This window comes from Equus asinus, chromosome 24 (genome assembly GCF_041296235.1).
Source record: "Equus asinus isolate D_3611 breed Donkey chromosome 24, EquAss-T2T_v2, whole genome shotgun sequence".
In the NCBI taxonomy this organism is placed as follows: Eukaryota; Metazoa; Chordata; class Mammalia; order Perissodactyla; family Equidae; genus Equus; species Equus asinus.
In genome coordinates, this window is record NC_091813.1 from 16548864 (window position 1) to 16571412 (window position 22549).

Consider the following 22549-nt stretch of genomic DNA (forward strand, 5'->3'; position numbering starts at 1 on the left):
AAAGAGACAAACTCAGAGTACCAGACAGTCTCTGAGATGAGTCTCAAGTCCATCTTTTCTTTCCTACCTTGTCTTGCATCTTGTCCCAAGGGACCTTTGTAGAGTTTTCCAGTGTTGAGTTTGACTCTCTAAACTAGAGAAACAGAACTGGCAGAGAATGCCAGTTTCATGCCATGTCATTCTAAAATGGCATTTCCAGTGCCCACCTATTATGCTGGGAGTACTGGGCCTACTGAGGATTCTAAGTTCCTGGGTCCCTTCAGGCACCCTCTGAGGATCCTGAGTGTGTCTGATTATCTTGTGTACACCTCTAGACCCTCTGTCTTCTCCTCTCCCTGCTACTCTCTGTCCCAGGAGGCTGACTTAAATGGACTATGTCAATGGTTCCTTGCCCTCTGTCTTTGGGATGGCATACCTCATTAGGCAACACTTCACACCTAGAGGTAGTGAAGGGGCCTTGCACTGTCACTCTAGCCCCAGGGAACTGTCCTATTCCTTTGGGCATCAGGGAAACCTTTATAAACAGTCCCTTTATCAAACTCTCCTCATGTTATCTTAATTTGAATGTGCCATCTGTTTCCTTCTGGGACCCGATAAATTTACTAGATGAAGGAATCTGGGTTGAATCAATAGAACAGAACTGTCCATGCTTCTTTTCTCCACCTGGGCTCCACTGGATGACAGTGATTGAGGTGGGCTGAACTGAAACTTTTGGCTTCTCCTAGAGCTATTCTTGGTTTGAAGTGGTCACCAAAGGCTCATCAAATGAGTCACAGGAGGGAGTGAGAAAAGACAGAAATGATACCGTACATGATGGGCCTATCACAGAAATGATTGACTCTACAAAACCCAAGTTAAAGTGATAGCGACCAGGAGACAGTCACACCTCCTGCTCTCTGTATCAGAATGAGGATAAACCCAGAACTATGAAACCACCAACTGACCATCAGTGAACTGAACTGTCCCCACATCCAAGGATTGGTCTTCCTCTAGTGCTCTGCTGATCAGCTTTTTGAGGTCTAAAGCTGTGATATAGAGTTCTGTTTGCTGGTCCTCCTCCATCGTTCCATGGGGGACTCCTTCGTTTTCAATTTTGTTGGAATCAAAAGACAAGAGGTCACTTGCAGAACTTTTTGCTTCTGCATTGTCTCTCTTAAAGATGGCCGTAAGTTGCATTTCTGTGGAGCTTGAACTGTAGACAGCAGAGGACAATTGCACCCAAAGTATTGTTACATGCCATGTAAAGAGAGTCACTATGTTGCTACAAAGCTTCAGGACAGCTTCAACCCCTTTCCTGATGGGCTTTTTAAAGAATATCCAACTTCAAAACTAATTTCAATGTTGGTCAGAAATTTGAAACGTGGAAAAAGAATTGACATATATTTTAGTTCTAAAATAAAATGTCGGGATAGGAATTAAGTTCAGCTTGAAGAGGGACTACTGATTGATTCAAGTGACCATAGATTTTTATCCTAGGTCTTTATGAAAAAGTGTTAATTGTGAAGACTTGCTGTTATTGACCAGTGTTCTTGGTGGTCTTATAAGTACAGTCCTACAATGCCAATCAGGAAGAAGGATGACTTGTCCTTTTTTCTGCAAATAGCCTCCTTTACAAAGGTCTATGAAATGGCCACGTAGGATACAGCAGTGGTACAATAGCATGTACATGTTGTAATCAAGTCAAAGCTTCAGTTCTTAAGGTCATTTCTCTTCTACTTTTCTCAAGAAATACTTTTTAATTAAAAAAGAAAACTAAATTCAACATAATCTTTTCACTCAAGCTGCTTGTAAAACAATATCTTAGAGGGAAGGTGTGAGATGAGAGAGACGAAAGTAGCACATGATTAACTATATTTATCTTTCTTAGTAATTCAACGCCTTTTTGCATGCAAAAATGAAATTGGATTCTCTATAGCTCTGTCCTCTAAGACCAGGTTTTACCTTTTATTCATGCCATAAATCCACACAGAGGGATGCAAAAGTGTTTTAAAGGCCATAGGAACCGACAGTGTGTATTCCCGGCAGTTCCTTGGGGCACGCAATCAGTCAGAAGCTACAGTTCATTATTTCATGAGTCAATTATAGGAGCCAAAGCTGGAGTCTTATTACCGAGCTCTCCAAGTGCAGCAGGCCCTTCCCAGTTCACATTGACCTTGGAACCAAGGAGCAAGCTAGTTTCTCTGCTGTATTCCTGACTTAGGATCGTCACGTGGACAAGTGTGCATTCAGACGGACAACTTCTGACATGACGTTCAAGAAATTGTTAATGCATGCTTACATCACAGATGTGTGTTTTTATATTTTTCTAATTAGATTTTGAGTTTTATACAATACTCTTCTGCAGATCGTTATTGTTTACCTGCTTATCTCACGTAGTGATTTGACTCGAGAGTATTTTTGACCAAGTAATTGATCAATCAATGTCTTTTAATTAATAAACCTTTAAAAAGTCATTTGCTTTATCTTAGACTTATATGTAAAAGTTATTTGTAAAAGATCAACATATAAATTGTGGGGGAAAATGTACTATATTTCAAAACATCAAAAAAGTCTGAATTACCCGTCTCGTTCTTTCTTTGGTCTTCATTTCGTTGTGCACGATGGGAACATGCAAGGGAAAAACAATTTATGAAATTTATTGAGACATTCAGTGAATCATTTTACGCACCAAAAAAAACACGAGAAAGGTTCTTTTCAGTTGTCTCCAATGTTTGCCTAGAGCTTTGAAGGAAAAATGAACTGCCGTCAGAACGTGGATGGAAATTTTGAGAGCCATATGAAGCTCAGGAAGTAAACATCATTATACAAGGTTTCTGATTAGGATCTGAGCCTTAGTTCAGATTATTTGAACTTTTGGTCTTCTTCTTAAACTCTTTGAGAGCCTCATATTCTTCCTAAAGAGACTGTAAATATCCTATACATCCTATATTTTGGATGGTGCTGGTGCCGGGACGTTTTTTAGAAAGTATTTTATAAATGGATTTCTCACCCTCTGAATAGCATTTAATGATTAGTTTATTCCTGAAGGTAATTTATCTGAGACCAGACCCTAAAACTGGTTTTGGTGACTGATTATTTCTCAAATTGCTTTAATCAGTAAGCCTTGAGGGAACGGTACCATTCACCACGGAACAGGTTGCAAACACCTGTTTACTGTGTGGGTGGTCTGCGCCCAGCAGTTTACATGCATCTGCATGTAATCATTTCAACAAAACAGTCCCCATTTTACTGATAAGGGAACACGCAGAGAGAGGAGAAGTTGTCAGCTGGAAAGTGGCAGAGCCAGGATTCAAACCCTGGCCTGCCTGACCTCAAGCCTGGGCTCATTTTGTCGGGCTACCACTTGCTTGTGCCTGAAAAAGGCCATCTGGTCACCAAACTGACACATACATTTTGGACTCCTCCTGACATGTATATGAATTTAGTTTAGAAGCTATATTCAGTTTTCTCACTTTACATTTCAAATGATAGTCGCTGACAGATACTCTGCATGTGTGCTGGGGTTCGTGCTGCTGCTCCGTCTGCCTGGCCCGTGAATTCAGCCGACTCTCATCCCTGATGTAACATGACTGACATGGGCTCTGCCACTGCTTCCCCTGTGGGGCAGGGAGACTCTGTGACTGTCTCATTGGGGCTGCTCTGTGGGAGGGACTTGCTTCTGTACCAGCTGGACATTCATCCAGGCCTGCCTCTTGCTTGTGTTCCTCAATAGCTTGTCATCCACGAAGCTCTGGAGAGAGGCTGGGCTTCCTGGATCAAGATTTTAGTCCTGCTCATTTTAAAAAATAGCTTTATTGGGGGCCGGCCCAGTGGCACAGTGGTTAAGTTCGCATGTTCCACTTCTCGGCGGCCTGGGGTTCGCTGGTTTGGGTCCTGGGTGCAGACATGGCACCGCTTGGCACGCCATGCTGTGGTAGGCGTCCCACGTATAAAGTAGAGGAAGATGGGCATGGATGTTAGCTCAGGGCCAGTCTTCCTCAGCAAAAAGAGGAGGATTGGCAGTAGTTAGCTCAGGGCTAATCTTCCTCAAAAAAATAATTGCTTTATTGAAATATCTGTCATGAAACAAACTGCACATGTTGAAGGTATACGATATGATTGGTTTGACACTGTACACCTGGGGAGCCATAGCCACAATCAAGATAGTGAGCATCATCATCACTCCCAAAGGTTCACTCATGCCCCTTTGTCATCCTTCCCTCTCGTCCCTCTCTGTCTCGTCCTCCCAAAGCAACCACTCATCTGTTTTCTGTCGCTATGGATTAGCCTGTATTTTCTAGAGTTAAGTATAAACGGAATAATAATCCACTGCCTTTTATCTGGCATCTTCCACTCAGCATAATAATCTTGAGATGAACCCATGTTCTTGTGCGTTCCAATAGTTCATTCCTTTGCTGAGTCGTTGTGTATGGTAAGAACATGCCACAACTTGTTTATCTGTTGCTCTATTGATGGACATGTGTGTTGTTTCCAGTTTTCGGCTAGTACAAATAAAGGCGCTGTGGATATTTGTATACAAGTCTTTAAGGAATAAACCCTCCAATTAGATTTAATGATTGTTAATAGTTTCCCATATTTGCTTTAAGAGATAAAGCAATATTTAAGTGGACCTTTTACTGTTCATCCTTGTAATTGTGTTACTAATACATGTCCTAACTACTTCCCGATTGTGTCGAGAGAATCAAATGAGGTCACAGATACAAAACTAGTTGTTAACTTGTAGGTCAGGTTTTATACAAATGAGAATGTGTACAAATGAAAGAAAGACAGCACCATGAGACTTACAGGATTCTAGGTCTTCTGTGGGGATCTGGCTCCATGAAAAAGCAATTTCCTTCATAATAAGTTTACTTTACAATATTCCGAGCAGTGTTATTAATGATTAAAACTTTGCTACACTCGTAAGCATATTGTTTATTGTATTCAGGGGTCAAGGTGTTTTCTGGGAGACTGTGTCTTCATTACATGATAGAAATCATTGGGAGATGTGATCAGATTTACTTGATAAGCATTCTGGCAGAAATGATAAGCACAGAGATAAACACACAGGAAAGATGCAGTTTTAAGGGATATATCTTTAAAAGTTTTACCTTGCAAAGTCTCATCACCTAACATTTTGGTTTTCTTCTGAAATAGACTTTTTTATTATTAGGTTTTCATTTATTTGAAGGGAGGAGATAATGGGCCTTTGAACATTCACCAGGAGAGCTGCTCCTATTGTTTCCTTCAGCTTTAAATGAAAAACGTATTCTTTGACTGAAGTGTTTCATCCCGAAGACCCTGCCATCTATGCGGAATATTCTCCTATCACCTTTTATTTCTCTCTAATCCATCTGACTTCACATGGAATACTGCAGAGCAGCATCTTGCAATAAAGAAAAACGAGGCTGCTTTGGTAAATGTTAAGGCTTTCATCCTTTATAACTTTCACTTTTCAATATTCCTTCCTCTGGTCTTACATAAATCAGAGGGCCTGAGTGCTTGAAAGAAATAAGCTGGTGGAGGCCCCCAGAGGCTGTTCCCTGTGGGTGTGGGAGCCCTTCACTGTGCACCTTCCAGCTGGGAGACAATAGATGGTGAAGGGCCAGGAAGGACTTCAGGTGAGGGTTGCTCTCCCCACTTTACAAATCCCCCCAGGGCATGGAATCTCATTCTGCCACAGCAGGTTGACACATACCCTGTGGCACAGTAAAAAAATACCATATTATGACCCCACCTGTAGATGTTTTGAATAATGAGAACTTACAAGAAAGAGGTAAAAATCCTTGCCAAAAATCATAAACCTGCTCTAGAGTGTTGAGATGCTAACGGATATAGGCCTGCTTGTGGAAAAGCCGTGGGGACATGATGGAACCCTGCTTTAGCATGGCACTATTTTATTACTTCATTTCTTTTATATATTTAAAATTTTAATTTAACAACTTTTGCCTGGTAATACATTACTGTGCTTCACACATCAAAATGATATAAAAGATATCTTTTGGGAAGTCTTGCTTCCACCCACCATGTCCCTGTCCACCTGACTCTCCTACCCCTAAGGTGCCGCTTTCTAGTAGTCTCACCTGTCCGCCTCGGGTCAGCCTGATTTGTTTAGACGATGATGATATTTAGCATTTGATAGGAAACCAGGCGAGCAGACACCAAGGCAACTAATTGCTACTTTTTTGGATTTGTCTCTGCTGAGGTGTTGTCCTAAGTGGTTCATTAAGAACATCGCCAAGGACATTGGGGCTGACCTCGTGGCCGAGTGGTTAAGTTCGTGCACTCTGCTGCAGTGGCTCAGGGTTTCACCGGTTCGGCTCCTGGGCACGGACATGGCACTGCTCGTCAAGCCATACTGAGGTGGCGTCCCACCTGCCGCAACTAGAAGGACCCACAACTGAAATATACAACTATGTGCTGGGGGGATTTGGGGAGACAAAGCAGAAAAAAAAAAAAAGATTGGCAACAGTTGTTAGCTCAGGTACCAATCTTTTAAACAAAACAAAACAACATTGCCAAGGACAGCAGACGAGCTCTCTGCAGACAGCAGTGTTTCTGATCCAGAGGGAGGAAGGAATGCAGCTCCTGTGGTACCCCTGGAAAAAATCACCTACAGTCATGCTCTAATTAGACAATTCCTTTGTCTGAGATGTATCCAGGTTTCAGATTTGGCAGAGCCCAACAACGAGGGGAAAAAGCACCTTGTAATCCTCATGACATTGCTTTTAAAGGAGGACAGGGAGAGAGTAATTGAAAAATTGAGAAGAGTCTCCTTCTCTTACTTACCTAAATCCTAACACATGGATTTCTTTGAATCCTGGAAGTTTCTTAAATACCTTTTGCATCTGCAGAGAGAAATACATTTATGAAGTACTCTTTGGTTCTACTGGGTCAGATCTTACCTAATTGAAAAAGCCTGAGCACTTTTGATGAGTTAGGGAAACAAATGAAGATGGAAAATTGAAGCAACGATTGAGGCCAAACTCTTTGTTCTCAGTTATTTCTGAAACCTAGAGGAAAGTGTTTTGCTATTTATTTAAAAGCTGTAATTGGGTAGTTCTGACCTACTTTCATGGTTACTTTACATAAAATATGAAATAACTTTAAGGTAGTACTTGAAAGAAACTTTTTTTGGCTACAGTGTTTTTACTTATACACAGAGTAACTATAATATTTTCTGAATTGAATTATACGATTTGGAAAATATCTATAATGTTGAAGGGATTATTAAAGTCTAAATGGCTGCTGTATCTAAATAAAATGGTAGAAGGAGACTCTAATAGACTAGATTTGCTCTTAGATTTATGTGGCCTGTACAATAAATTTTCTTAGTTAATTTGACTCTGCTAATGAGGTGCATGCTCGAATATCTTACCACTGCGAGACTCAGTTTCTCCCCATCCCCCAACAGCCTGGCTTCTCCTCTGCCTTCCCGCAGGTGGGCGGGCGCTCTCCAGGCCATTGTCTTGGCTCTCTCCAAATCCAGGGGCATTTTACGTTCCTCCTCCATGATGTCTCTGCTTTTTCTCGTTTTTCTTCCATCTCTCTGATGACTTTCTCAGTCTTCTTTACTCCATCCTATTCCTGTCTTCACTCTTTACTTTAAATATAAGGATTCTGCAGGTTTTGGTCCTCCACTTCCTCATTTCACTGCCTCTCCCGTTTATTCAGTAAGCTCAACTGTAGTGCTGTGCTAGGCTCTGGGAACGCATTGTCACATAGACAGGCACTGCCCCATCCACCTTACAGCTGAGGGAGGCAAGAGAGCCTGAGAGGAAGAGAGAGTAGTTGGTAGTGAAGCTTGGGAGGGAGAGCAGGGAGAAAGATGAGGCTGAAGAGGTGATCAGGTCCTCAGCCCTGTCCTCCTTCCCTGTGCCAGCTCCCCCCTGCCTCTCACTGGGGCATCTCATTTTCTCCCATGGCTTCAATGATCACCTGAGACACAGCTTTGAGTTCTCCATATGAAAATCCCAATTTTGCCACTAACCAAATATGCCCAAACCAGAGTCATTCTCTTCCATCCAAATCTGCCTTTCCTCCTGGGCTCTTATTTGTCAGGGTCGTGAACACCCATCGTCTTCCATGCCGGAAAGGCCAGCATCCCTACATACCTTCCCTCTGTGCCCCTCCCATCCAATCACCAACTCCTGTTCGTTCGAATCTCACATGCCTTTTGTTCTCACAATGTTCTTCTTATTCTCATGGCCGGCACCCCCTCCCTATCGTCCCTTCTGTATTGCTGCAATGGTTTTTTGGGTTTGTATGGGCAAAGAGAGGTGATAGCTCCTTAAGTACAATTTTTTTCCAAGTTAATCATTCCATATCTGCTGCTCTTCACTAAAAATCCCTTGATGGGCTCCAATGACTAGTGAATAAGGTCCAATTCTTTAGAGGGGCATTTAAGGCTCTCTACAACCTACCCCCTCCACTGCCCAAGTAGCTTACCATTTGCAGTTCCTGCCATCATTACCTCCTTGACCAATATTGTGTCCTCTAGTCACACTAACTTAACCTGTCTCTGCCCAAACACAACGTGTACTTCCTCCAAACTTCTATGAATTTTTCCCCTTTAGCCTAAGATGCAACTTCCGCTACCTTCTGCTCATTGGCTGCCATCCTCCCCCAACCTTCAAAGCCAGCTCAAGCATCTTCTCTATTACAAAGCATTTGTAGAAGCCCCAAAGTCAGTCTCAATGATTCCTTCTTCCTACCACTCTAGAACTTAGGGCATGTCCCATAAAACAGTCTGTGAGGTGCCTGTTGTCTCTCTCTGAGATGAAGCTCCTTGGGCTCCGGGGTCATGTCTTCTTTATTCATCTTTATCTGCCCCCCTCTCAGTACCTGACAGATTGCCATCCACATAGTAGGGACTCATCAATTTTGTTTGAGTTAAGTGCAGCTGTTCATTCTCCAAACTCATCAACATGCCACTGCATTGTCACTGTATCTAAAATTACAGCCGACTCTACATTATCTTTGCCAAGGACCAGAGCAGTGATGCACGGAGAATCCCCAAATCATTTACATTGGGCTTTGGAGTGCATCACGGATTTTTTCCCTAGCAGACTGACTTACCTTCTAAATTACATCTTCTTGCACCAATATTAAAAATAGTTTTCATTCCCAGAGTGTATCGTAACTGCAGTGATGAAGGTAGCTCAGCTTTCGGGTGATGGGGAGATAGCTGTATAGGCCTGAGTTTAAATATTGGTTTTTCTACTTTCTGGCTGCAAGACCTTGAGTTTTTTGCTTAATCTCTCTGAATATCAGTCTCCTTAGCCAAAATGGGATAACAGTACCTATACTGTCAGTCTGCTGTGAGGAATGATTGTTAAATGCCTGACACGCAGTGGGCAGAGAGTGATATCGTATTATTTATTTACTTATTCTCTATCTCTTCTACTGAATTACTAGCTCCTTGATAGCCTGATTTTCTTCCACTTCCTCAATAGCCACGTAGCACGGAGCCCAGGAAGGGCAGAGGAAGCCTTCAGTCAGTTCTTTTTGAAAGCCTGAGTGAGGGGAAGGACAGGATGAGGGTCCCCATCGTGATTATGGGCAGGGGCCTTGGTAATAAGTTTCTGTGCCTCCACTCCCACCACACCACGGGCTTAACAGAGGAGAGCTAGCAGGTTAGGTTCTGCAGAGCTGGCCTTTATTACAGGGGCAGTTGGGAAAGAGCTGTGTATGTGCTTCAGATTGGCTCTGGCCTCCTGTGACAAATAGCCTGGGGGCCACAGGCGTTTGTCCTGCTGTTCCAGTAACTGTTCCAGGACTGAATGTTCAAGTGTGAGCTGCAGGTTCTGGAGCAGAAGATTCAGGCCCTGACTCATCCCTCTTTCTGGTCTAGGATACCAGAGATGCTACTATATGTAGGAAAACAATCAAGCAAGCACAGGACTGCTTTCCTAGAAGCTGTAGCTGCAGTGTGGGCAGCAGGCAGCATCGCTGGGGAGAGCCATCCTCCCCTCCAAGGATGCTCCATGGCACTGGCTCTGGTGGATGGGATTGTCACTTGTGTCCATGCCCTCTTTGTGAACCTGTCTGTGATTGATTAAGAATCAGCTTTGCTTAGGAGGGGGCAGAGGGTGTCTAGACAGGAGATGACAAAAGCCGTCAGTTAATTCTGCTAAATAATCTTCTGGGGACCTTCCAATCATGGAGCACTAACCACTAAATCGCTAATTAAGTGCCCAGTTAACCTTATTAATAATAGTAAATGCACAGGGGCCTCCCTGATTCTGCTGGAATGTATGTTAACGGGGCTATAAAGAGGCGGCTGTGTTGAGTTCTCATGAATGTTTGCACAGGAGAAAGCATTTAGAAAACAACTAAGCATTCCTTTTGACATTTGTATTAAATTGCTCATTAGGTTTATTGTGGAAATTAAATTACTGCAAAGCACTGTCCATTAATTCCTGATTAGGGCCGAATGGCTGTGCTGACACCAGTGTTGAGCTGTGGTGGGGCTGGTTGGCCATCTGATGGCAGGCTGCTGAGTGGTTCAGGCTGTTCAGGAGCCTAGAAGGGGAACAGATGCTCTAAGCAGAGCGGCTCCCCCTTAGAGAAGCTGCTGACTGTGGAAACCGAACCAGCAGGACTGAGGTGGTGAGTCTCTGGAGCGAGACTGAGCAGACACACTCTTCTTTGGCTAGTAAGTTTTTCAGAGGCTAGAAGGGGCTTGTTTATTTGATGATGATACAAAAATTTGGGGAAAATAGGAAGCATAGCATAGTGGTTCAGAGCAGGGGATCTGATGCCAGGCTGCCCGGGTTTGAATCTTGGTTCTACCAGCAGATAGGTGTGACATTATGGGGCATATTAATTAATCTCCTTGTGCCTCAGTATCCTCACTTGTAAAAAAGGGAAATAATATTTTTAACTTATAGGATTGTGTGAAAAATGGAATGAGTTAATACATATAAAACATTAAGAACAGTACTATTATTTCTATGCACAGTGTTTTAGACTTGGACAGGGACTTTGAGGTCATCTTTAATTTCTAAATGAGGAATCTAAAGTCAAGGAAGTGACCCCCAAATTCTCCTGGCAAATTCTTAGCAGAAAGAAGACTAGAACTCAGATTTAAAAAAATTATAGTTTATTTGCGTTACTCTATATCAGGTTGTTTTAGGCACTTAGAAAATTAACCACAGGTCAGTGAAGACAGTCCATGGCCAATTATTCAATTTTGAAGATACTCTAATACTAAGGACTAGTTGAAAAGAATATTTGAAAGAACAAATAGAAGATTTAACAGACTATTCTTTAATTCATTCTGTCAAATGAATAATGCATGTCTAAGTACTTCTTTGGTTTATAAACACCGCATGCTGAAGCTTTCTCTTTGAAGTTTGTAGAAATGATTCTTCACATTTTATTGACTGAATGCTGATGCAGGGAGAGGTTGGAGGTCAAGAATATTTCAATTATTCATCTCCTCTCCAGTTGAGAGGAAGTGAGCATTGAATTCTCCATGTATGACAAGTAGGGCCTGTTTGCTCCCTGGCCAGGCTGAGTAAGATGCTTGGGCACCCAGGCTGCCAATAACGCAGCTCCTTGTTATGGAATCCCATGCTTCCCTTTTCAGGTGCATTTCTACAAACAATTACTGAGTAGTTAGCTGCATCTCCAGTTCTGTATGAGGAGGTGAGGCTGCAGAGATGAAAGAAATTTTCCTGCCTTCCAGGGGAAGCTCATAGCCTGGTGGCAGTGAGGATGGCAGGCAAGGAGGGAGGAATGGAGACAACAAAGCCATAGACATGTAAGCAAACCATCTCAAGACAGGGTGACAAGTGTTGTGACAACAGTGGGCACCAGGTGTTAGCCCAGAGGAGAGGCACTGACCCAAAAGGGTAGAGAGAACTTTCTATGATGAAGTTTGTAAGATGAAGTCAGGGAAGGCTATTCCCCACAGAGGAGGCAGCACATGTAAATGCTAAAGGTGAGAAAAGATTCGCAAGCAGTTTGTATATCTGGAAAGTACAGTACAAAGGAGGGGGATGGCAGTGAGCTGGTATGAAGATGAGGCTGGCAAGGAAGGCAGGGGTCTCGTCATGGCGTATAGATGCCATGGACAGCGTGGTAGTTTGGTTTATCATGCAGGGAATGAAGAGCCTTTTAATTTAATCACGGACAGGCAGATATGATGGTCAGAGACGGAAGAGACATCTTGGGACATCTCAGTTTAGTGGATGACATGGACAGCATAATTGCCTTTCACCTGTCACCCGTGAAAAATGTCATGTCTTTAAATTGCATCAAACTGCAAAAGTGGAAATAGTATGAAAGATAAAGCCTTATGGATTAAAAATTCATATTTCAACTGAGTACATTCCCTAGTTCGTGCCAACATGGACACGTTAGACATACAGAAGAGCTCCTCAGGGCTTTCAGGTAAATGAGATTTAAAAACCTGCTAATATTTTAAGACAATGTAAATGTAAATGAGTTATAAGATGGAAAAGTTGGAATGGAAAACTTTCCTGGAGATCCATTTGTCCTAACATGTTGGGACCCATTGCAGTTTTTGACTGCTTTTTAATGGTTAAAAATGGATGCCTGGTCACAAGAAGGTGGAACTATTAGCCAAAAGGGTTTATGTCCTGCTGGCTCCCAGATTCTGAGTCACGACTGGGGCTGTGGGGAGAGTCCACTCACCTGAAGCTGAGACTCTGCTGCCAGCTCCTGGAAATACGGGGACTGGGGGTCAGTGAGCTCCGCCTTGAACCTCCGGTTGGCCAGAGAGATGCTCAGCTCCACCTTCTGCTCCAGTGGGCCCCTGGGTAGCTCAGTGAATTCTGTTTCTCTTTGCTGAGTTAAAAAAGGTCTTCCATTAATATAAACCACAAGCAAATGGTTATATTATATAACATATTGCTATTGTCTCAAGAAGTGGATTAGGAAGGCTTGAGTGCTTCTAGAATAAAAGTCCTGTTGACTAGAAGTGGCCTCCGAATTTCACTGGGAGACAAAGCAGCGAAGCTCCAAAGAGTTAACTATTTAGAATCCTTGAGAACACTGTCATTTGATGACTGTGTGTTCTTCCTGAAAGCATTCACAGACACGCACACACACACACACACACGATTCATATGTGTTGCTGGAGCATCACTAGGATTGTGCCCCATCCTAGAGTAACTTTATAAATACTCTTTGATGAGGACTGGATTAGACAAGATAACCTATAGATGCTGAGGTATCTAATATAATCCCTTTTAGAGAAGAGTCTGCCCTGGTTTAATGAGAACCTGTGTACTTAAGCTTCACATTAAAACTAGTTAGAAAGCACTGTCAGGTGAAGGGACGCTTTGAAATCTCTCTCTCAGAAGGAATGGCATACCTGGGCCACCTTTGGAAGCCTGTGGCTGTGAACAGACGCTCTATTCTGAGGATCTGGATTTGGCTTCTGCTCACAAAGGGCCAGGGGTCATCCCTTTTGCCCTCTGGTCTGGGAACAAGCATGCGTCTCTCATTGTTCTGAACTCACATGGGCTCCCAGGGCACAGAGCAAGCCTGCAGCTGGGTTTCAAACTCGGGGTTTGATAGATTTTCAGCCTTGGGTACCCAGACGATTCTGAAATCTGCACAGCTTTCTCAAAAGAGTAAAAAATATGTCTGTGGAAAATTGAATGTCTCTGGTAATGTACAAGGTGAAATTAGGAAGCTGAAAAAAGAGAAGAACCAAGAAAATGCTGACAGGCAGAACTCAGCCGAGTGGCAGCTGGTGTAGCTTCTCCTCACTTCTTATCACAAACTCCCCTCCTCCACGGGGAGCGGACTGAGGCACAGCCTCTGACTTTAATAGGGCACGTGGAGGACGTGGAGTCACACTTACCAGGCTACTGATGTTTGTTTGACAAAAAGGTTACTCACTCATTCATTCACTCATTCAAATCATACACATCGAGCCTCTGTATGCGTGGAGCACAGGACTAGGATCTATGGGAAGTTAAGAGGAAAGTGTGGCAGAAACACCATTTCAGTAGGCAGATTTAAAGTTCACATGAGACATTTAAATAAATTCCTTAGCTGTATTACCAAGAAGTCTCCTAACTTACCCTCAGCTGCTGCACTCATTTTCCATGCCTCTCACCCAGCATCCTCACGGATGCCTCACTATCTAGGAGACAAAACCCAGACTCTTTTTCTTGACCTTCAAGGCTATCCACAATCTGATACCAATCTGCTTGAACAATTTTAGTCTCTCTCTCTTCTCCCTGCCCTGACCACCAAATGGCTCTGTCCACTCTTGCTGAGACACCACATTTTTATGCTCGTCTCCTGACTGGAGACTCTCCTCGCTGCTCCCCATGCCCACCTCCAGCAAACACATACCTCCACTTTTTTACTTCTTACCAACATCCTGTGGGTCGTTTAAAAGACTATCTCCTCTGACCATCTAGGGTAGAAATCTTTTCCTCCTCTAAACTCCTGTAGCAGCAAATTGCTGATTGTCTGAATTGCTCATTCAGTACCTATGATATACTCACCTAGAGTCTGCTTTTCATATGCTAATCTCATTGAATCCAGCATGATTCTCACACTTCATCAAATCTTCCAAAGTAAAAAACATGAGGCCATTTAGGCACAAAACTCTCAGTGAATACAAATGACTGGGGTCAAAACCTTTGCAAACTGTCCTGGCCTATCATTTTGTCCCAGTCTATACATCTGCCATCTTCAATCATAGCACTTGGACTGTTTTGTTGTACTTATTTGCATTATAAGTTTCTTGAAGACAGAACAGTGTCTTGTTCATCTTAGGATCTTTGGTGTTAACCCAATGCCTGGTACATCAGTGGATTTTAGTAAAATGTTTTCTGAATGAAGAGTAAGTGATAGGTGCAGGTTTTAAAAAGAATCTTAACAGGAGGATGTAATGAATGCAAAATGAAATATTTAGAGGATATTTAGTCCAGAAGGAGGGACCTATATTAGATTTGAAGAATATGGCACACAGGTAACGTGAGAAAACAGGGAAGGAAAACTGGAATTGTCCTAGAAATTTTACAGTGAATATGTTTAATCTCAATTTCTTCCAACAGCACTTTTCACTGTTGATGGAATAGTATTTTTGAGAAAAATAAAACCTTTATATTCTTTGTTTACAGCAATAGTTCCACCAAATCTGCAGCCATCTGATGTAAAGGCCAGAGAAGATGGCCAGCAGGCTTCTCATCTCTGAATTTTTCTGGGAAGCTGGTGAGACTGACCCTCCTGCCCTCACTGTCCAGCTTTGACCTGTGCCTTGGGGAGAGGATCACAGGAAGGGAAAGAGCTGGAGAAGTCGCCCAGACACGGGGAGTCCGCAGTGGCAGCCTGGACAAGATGTGCAGGTTCTGATTTGCTACCCCTATGCTTCTGCCCCCTTCTGAGCCTGCTGCTCACTGGGTGCTGCCACAGTCCTGACACTCAGGAGGAACCAGGATGGCGTTTCCCTGCTTTGGGACTGAGTGTCTAGGATCAAAGCTTTCTTGGGGGGTTACAAATGCCCCCCCCTTTTGATAACCAACATTAAATTCTGTGACAATCCCCTCATCCTGCATGCCTTTTCACTCAAAGAGAGCTGTGGCCAGTGCTCCTCTTTGCTTGTGAACACTTTCTATTTTTCCCCATTTGACACACAAGATTTTGATCATTTTGATATTTATCTGAACTATTCATCCTGGACATGACTGAGAACGAAACTTCTACCCTTGTTGTCAGCATGAGATCACACTTCAGTGGAGAAAGAACTTGATGGGTTGATTGATAGATTCATTCATTCTAATGTTGGTGAGCACCTGCTGTCTAGAAGGTTCTGCGAGGTACTGCTTCTTGCAATTCCTCTCACTTTGTCCTTGTTTTCAATTTATTTTCCCCCTTAGTCTCTAGGAAGAAGTGAGGATGCTAACTAAAACAAAGTCACTGACTCTTAATCAGAGTGATAAAAATGTAGCCCTAATAACATTGGATGGCTGGTTTGTCCATTCTCTTTTCCTGTTTCACTAATAAAACAAAAGCAGGCATGTGAAGGGCTAGACTGGCTCTCAGAATGTCTTACTATAGGCATCTGGGTGACGTTGAGGAGTGTCTCATCAGGAGAGAGAGGCAAGGGCCCGAGGGAGATGCTGGCAACATCTGTGGAAATTAAAAAAATTACAGGCACAAAAATGAGACTGGAGGAGGTTACATTAGAGCAAGGTCAAAATATCAAATACTTTTTCCATCATTATGGAATTTCCAGATGTTAGGTGCATTCTGAACTCCTTTTTTTTTAAAGATCACATAAATATGTTCTTGAGAAAAATATAACTCACACTGTTAGTCCCAGTTGAACTCATCATTCTTTCTTCCTAGACCAAATTTTGGTGCTCTCCTAGATATGTTAAAGGGTTAAATATGTATCTCCTACATACAGTTAACTATAACGGTATTACAGTTAAAGAGTTCTGGTTGTGAGATCTCATTAATTTTTCTTCTGGTGACTATAGAATGGATGCATACACAGATATTTTTCTTGAATTTGTTTGTTTGAAAATACTGGTAACGATTGCCTCCAAATTGTAGGATAATTTGGAGTGATTTGGTTTTACCTTATTCTCTTCTAGATTTTCCAAGTTTTATACAATGAATTTAAATTATTTTATAGAGTTAGAAATACAAGTTAGTTTTGAAAATGTACATTATAAAATTTTCAACTTCGATTAAGGATTGCTTTTGAAGTACCACGTCTTCATGATGATTTGAATTAAGGTTCAGAAGCAGACAAAATGAGGACATGTAACCTTACCTGTAGAAAAAGGAAGAGTGTCTCCAGGCTTTCCTACTGTCTCCTCTGGGGATATTTCACCTTTTCTATCAGCACAATAGGAAAAAAAGAAGAGGTGGTGAAAGAGAGCTTGATGACAACAGAGGAAATGCATTTAAATTTCCTATACTCAGTGGACTTAAAAGTTGAAGAAAAGGTATACTTTAAAATTGGATCTGCCTGATTTTTCATAGCTGAAGTAACTGTCAAATATATTTTCATCAGGTGAAAATTCAAACAATTCCCCAAATCGTTCTGTTTGACTCCAGGATTTTCCATAAGCATCTTGGTTTTGCGTGGTCCTGGGGAGTATTTCCACAGGAGGCAAAGCTGGTCTTTGTAAGCCCTTGTGCTTACACCGTGTCCTTAACATCAAAGAAAATCAATGACATGATCTAGGACTGAAATATTCTTACTAAAATCTCAGACCCTCAAACCTGCAAATCCAGAGAGTCATTAATTTTATCTGACAAACTAACTCTTGGGACTGCTGGGAAAATGGAGGTGTAGGAGTGCTCTGAACTCACCTTCTCCCTCAGGCACAACAGATTTACAACTACCCTTGGAACAATTACCCCTGAGAGAGGACTGGAAACTGGATAAAAAGAACCCCCACAACAAGGGACACAGCTGACTGAGGGTGGAAGAGGCAGAAATTCCTTCCTGGAGAGAACAAAGCCACATTCTAGCTGCAGTGCTTCATGGCCAGGAGCAATCCTAAGGTATGAAGCCTTCCCTGGAGGAGTGGAGGATCTGAGTGGGAGAGCAAAGCCACAATAAGCAGCTTTTGAACTCCGCACAACTGAAGCAAGTGTCATAATATCTGGCTTGGCTGGCTATTAACAACAGTGGGGAATAAACCCAGAAAAGCTATTGAACATAAGAGAAAGAAAAGCCTGCTCTTAAAGGGCCCATGCACAAATTCACCTGTTTAGGAAAGCAACACAAAATCACCAGAAAGAAAGGTACACAGTCTTTTGGTAAAAAGAGACTCACTTTATAGGCTCTAGGCATATCTCAGGGAGGCAGGAGGTGGCTGGGACCACCTCCCAAGGGACTGAGACATTGGCAGCAGACATTATTGTGACCTAGTACAGGTATGCTGACACAGAAGTTGGCAGATGCCATTGGAGCTCTTCCCCTGGCCTGTTAGCACAGGGGTTTGCCCAACCCACTAGAGCACAGATTTAATCCAGTTGAACCAGGGCAGACAGCCTGCCCTAGGGATGGGCCCTACCCACAAGCAACCCCTTGGGCAACCTGTGGACCTGCATAGGTGGAGTGTGTGTGACCTCTGCAGCAGGGCAAGTGGGTCTGCTTCAGTGGGGCGAGGTGTACACACAGGGCAGGACTGCATGGACAGGGTGTGTGGGCCTGTGGGGGTGGGGCTTGTCAGCTGCAGCAGACCTGGGCTCCTTTAAACAGCCATATAGGGGATCTGCCCCACCTTCCAATGCCTAAAACAATTATGTGCTGCCATGCCTGGGGCTGGCCCCACCAAGCTGTACAACTGAGAGAGCTGACAACAGCCTTGCAGGCCAGAGGCCTACAGCAATTGTGAGCCCCTGAGTCTAGCAACCAGTCATGCTAGGGTCTTATTCACTTAACAGAAAAACTGCAGTAGGAATGTTCTATTAGACCTTGCAGCCAACTGTGCTGGGGCTCCCTCAACCCAATAAAGTGACTGAAGGGACCATAGCAGCTGTACACAGCTGAGCCTTATAACCAGCTGTCCAGGGGGACAGCCTAACCTCCCCAGGCACCTACAGTAAGAGCAACCCCACCACAACAAACAGACTTGGGTAGCCCACACAGGGGGCACTCCTGGAACTTTTGGAACTGGTGACAAGAGGGAAGCCCACTGTGGGCCTCATAAGGCATATGTTACATGAGACCACTTCTCCAAGATTGAAAGACTTAGCTGATCTACCTAAAACACAGATAAAAGTGCAGAGAAATAGGCAAAATGAGGAGACAAAAGAATATGTTTCAAATAAGGGGACAGGACAAATCCTCAGAAAAAGAACAAAATGAAACAGAGATAATCAACCTACCTGATAAAGAGTTCACACTAATAGTCATAAGGATGCTCACTGATCTTGGGAGAAGAATAGATGAATACCGTGAGAACTTCAACAAAGAATTGGAAACTATAAAAAAGAACTAATTAGAACTGAAAAATACAATAATGGAAATGAAAAATTCACTAGATGGAACCAATAGCAAAGCAGATGATGCCGAAGAACAGATCAGTGGGCTGGATGAAAGAGTAGAGGAAATCATCCAAGCTGAACAGAAAAAAGAAAAAAGAATTAAAAAGAATGAGGATAGTCTAAGGGACCCCTGGGACAACATCAAGCACACTAACAACTGTATTATAGGTGTCCCAGAAGGAGAAGAGAGAGACAAAAGAGACTCTATTTAAACAAATAAGAACTGAAAAACTTTCCTAACCTAAGTTAGGAAACAGACATGCAGGTACAGGAAGCAAAGAGAGCACCAAACAAGATCAACCCAAAGCAGCCTGTAATAAGACACATTATAAGTAAAATGTCAAGAACTGGGGCCAGCCAGGTGGCATAGCAGTTAAGTTTGCACGTTCTGCTTCTTGGTGGCCTGGGGTTTGCTGGTTTGGATACGGGGTGTGGATGTGGCACTGCTTGGCAAAAGCCAGGCTGTGGTAGGTGTCCCATGTATAAAGTAGAGGAAGATGGGCATGGATGTTAGCTCAGGGCCAGTCTTCCTCAGCAAAAAGAGGAGGATTGACAGTAGTTAGCTCAGGGCTAATCTTCCTCAAAAACAATAATGTCAAGAACTAAAGACAAAGAGAGAATTCTAAAAGCTGCAAGAGAAAGGCAACAAGTGACACACAAAGGAAACCCCATAAGGCTATCAGCTGACCTCTCAGCAGAAACCTTACAGGATAAAGGAGAGTGGCAAGATATATTTAAAGTGCTGAAAGGAAAAAACCTACAGCCGAGAATACTCTACTGAGTATGGTTATCATTGAGAATGGAAGGAGAGATAAAGAGTTTTGCAGACGAGCAAAAACTAAAAGAGTTTTTCATCAATAAACCAGCCTTACATGAAATGTTAAAGGGACTAATTTAAGTGGAAAAGAAGACCATGAATAGGAATAAGAAAATTATCAAGAAAAAATAAAGTAAAATCACCGGTAAAGACAAATATACAGTAAAGGTAACAGAACAACCACCTATGAAATTCAAAAGACAAAAGTACTAAAGTTATCTATTTCCAAGATAGGTTAGTGGATACACACAAAAAAGAGCTTAAATATGATATCAAAAACAAAATGTGGGAGGAGGGGAGTAAGAGTAGAGCTTTTAGCAAGCAGTCAAATGTAAGAGATCATCAACAATATAGATTGCTATTTACAGAGATTATTAGATATGAACCTCATGGTAATCATAAACCAGAAATCTATAATAAATGCACACACAAAAAAGTGAAAGGAACCCAAACATAATACTAAAGAAAGCCATCAAGCCACAAAGGAAGAGAGCAAGAGAAGAAGAAAGGAACAGAGAAGAACTACTAAAACACCCAGAAGAAAGTAACCAAATGGCAATAAGTATATTCTTATCAATAGCTACTTTAAATGTCAATGGACTAACAGCTCCAATCAAAAGGCATAAGGTGGCTGATTGGGTAAAAAAACAAGATCCATACATATGCTGCATATAAGAGACACACTTCAGACCTAAAGACACTTACAAACTGAAAGTGAAGGGGTGGAAAAAGATAGTCTATGCAAATGGCAATGAAAGAAAGCAGGGGTAGCAATACTTATATCAGACAAAATAGACTTTAAAAGAAAAATTGTAAGGAGAGACAAAGAAGGGCACTGCACAATGAAATAGGGAACAATCTAACATGAAGATATAACACTTGTAAATATCTATGCACCAAATATAGGAACACTTAAATATATAAAGCAATTATTAAAAGACATAAGAGGAGAAATAGATGGTAACATAATAATAGTAGAGGACTTTAACACTCCAATTACAACAATGGATAGGTCATCCAAACAGAAGACCAATAAAGAAACATTAGCCTTAATGACACATTAGATCAGATGGACTTAGTAGACATATACAGAACATTCCATTCAAAACCCACAGAATACACATTCTTTTCAAATGCACATGGAACATTCTCCATGATTGATCACATATTAGGCCACAAAACAAGTCTCAATAAATTTCCAAAGATTGAAATAATACCAAGCATCTATTCTGACCACAATGCTATGAAACTAGAAATCAACTATAGGAAGAAAACTGGAAAAACCACAAATTTGTGGAGATTAAACAAAATTCTACTGAACAACTATTGGGTCAACAAAGAAATCAAAGGAGAAATGAAAAAATACCTAGAGACAAATGAAAATGAAAATATGCCAAAATTTATGGGACACAGCAAAAGCAGTACTAAGAGGGAAGTTTATAGCAATACAGGCCTACCTCAACAAAGAAGAAAAATCTCAAATAAAAGGGACCCCTCATACACTAAATAATTTAAACCTGAAATTACACGATGTTATAAACCATTGTGACCCCAATAAAATAATTGGAAGAAAAAGAGAAAAATCTCAAATAATCTAACAGTGCACCTAAAGAAACTAGAAAAAGAAGAAGAAATAAAGCCCTGAATCAGTAGAAGAAAGGAAATAATGAAAATCAGGGTTGAAGTAAATGAAATAGAGACTAAAAAAGCAATAGAAAAAAATCAATGAAACTAAGAACTGGTTCTTTGAAAAGATAAACCAAATAGATAAACCTTTAGCTAGACTCACCAAGAAAAAGATAGAGAAGGCTGAGATAAATAAAATCAGAAACAGAAGAGGAGAAATTACAAAAGGTACCTCAAAAATATGAAACATTATAAGAGAATACTATGCAAAGCTATATACTAACAAATTGGATAATCTAGAAGAAATGGATAAATTCTTAGAATCATACAACCTTCCAAAACTGAATCAAGAAGAAACAGAGAATTTGAATAGACTAATCACCAGGCAGGAGATCAAACAATAATAAAAAATCTCCCCAAAATTAAAAGTCCAGGACCAGTTGGCTTTCCTAGTGAATTCTACCAAAAATTCAAAGAAGACTTAATACCTAGCCTTGTCAAATTCAGGAAATTGAAGAGGAGGGGCAGTTTCCTAACTCATTCTACAAGGCCAATATTACCCTGATACCAAAACGAGACAAGGACAACACAAAAAAGAGAAAATTACAGGCCGATATCACTGATGAATGTCAATCAAAATCCTCAACAAAATGCTAGCAAATCAAGTACAACAATACATTACATAGATCACACACGATGATCAAGCGGGATTTATTCCAGGGATGCAGGGATGGTTCAACTTCCACCAATCAATCAATGTGATACACCACATGAACAAAATGAAGAATAAAAATCCCATGATCATCTCAATAGATGCAGAGAAAGCATTTGACAGGATATGGTGTCCATTTATGATAAAAACTCTGAATAAAGTGGGTATAGAAAGAAAGTACCTCAACCTGGTAAAGGCCATATAGGAGAAACCCACAGCTAATTTCATACTCAATGGAGAAAAACTGAAAGCTATCCCTTTAACAACAGGAACCAGACAAGGATGCCCACTTTCACCACTCTTATTTAGCATAGTATTTGAAGTCCTAGTCAGAGCAATCAGGCAAGAAAAAGAAATAAAAGGGATTCATGTTGGAAAAGAAGAAGTGACACTGTCACTATTTTCAG

General features: G+C 41.7%; 1 protein-coding gene across 1 annotated transcript in view; it reads right to left on the reverse strand.

The window, feature by feature from the left end:
• Nucleotides 1–22549, reverse strand: part of IMPG1 (interphotoreceptor matrix proteoglycan 1) — a 124962-nt gene that overhangs the window by 59757 nt on the left and 42656 nt on the right. The window contains 6 exon segments of the mRNA XM_070496097.1: nt 945–1192; nt 2561–2581; nt 6769–6827; nt 12643–12795; nt 15905–16104; nt 16757–16821. Of these exon segments, the coding sequence (XP_070352198.1) occupies nt 945–1192; nt 2561–2581; nt 6769–6827; nt 12643–12795; nt 15905–16104; nt 16757–16821 (746 nt within the window).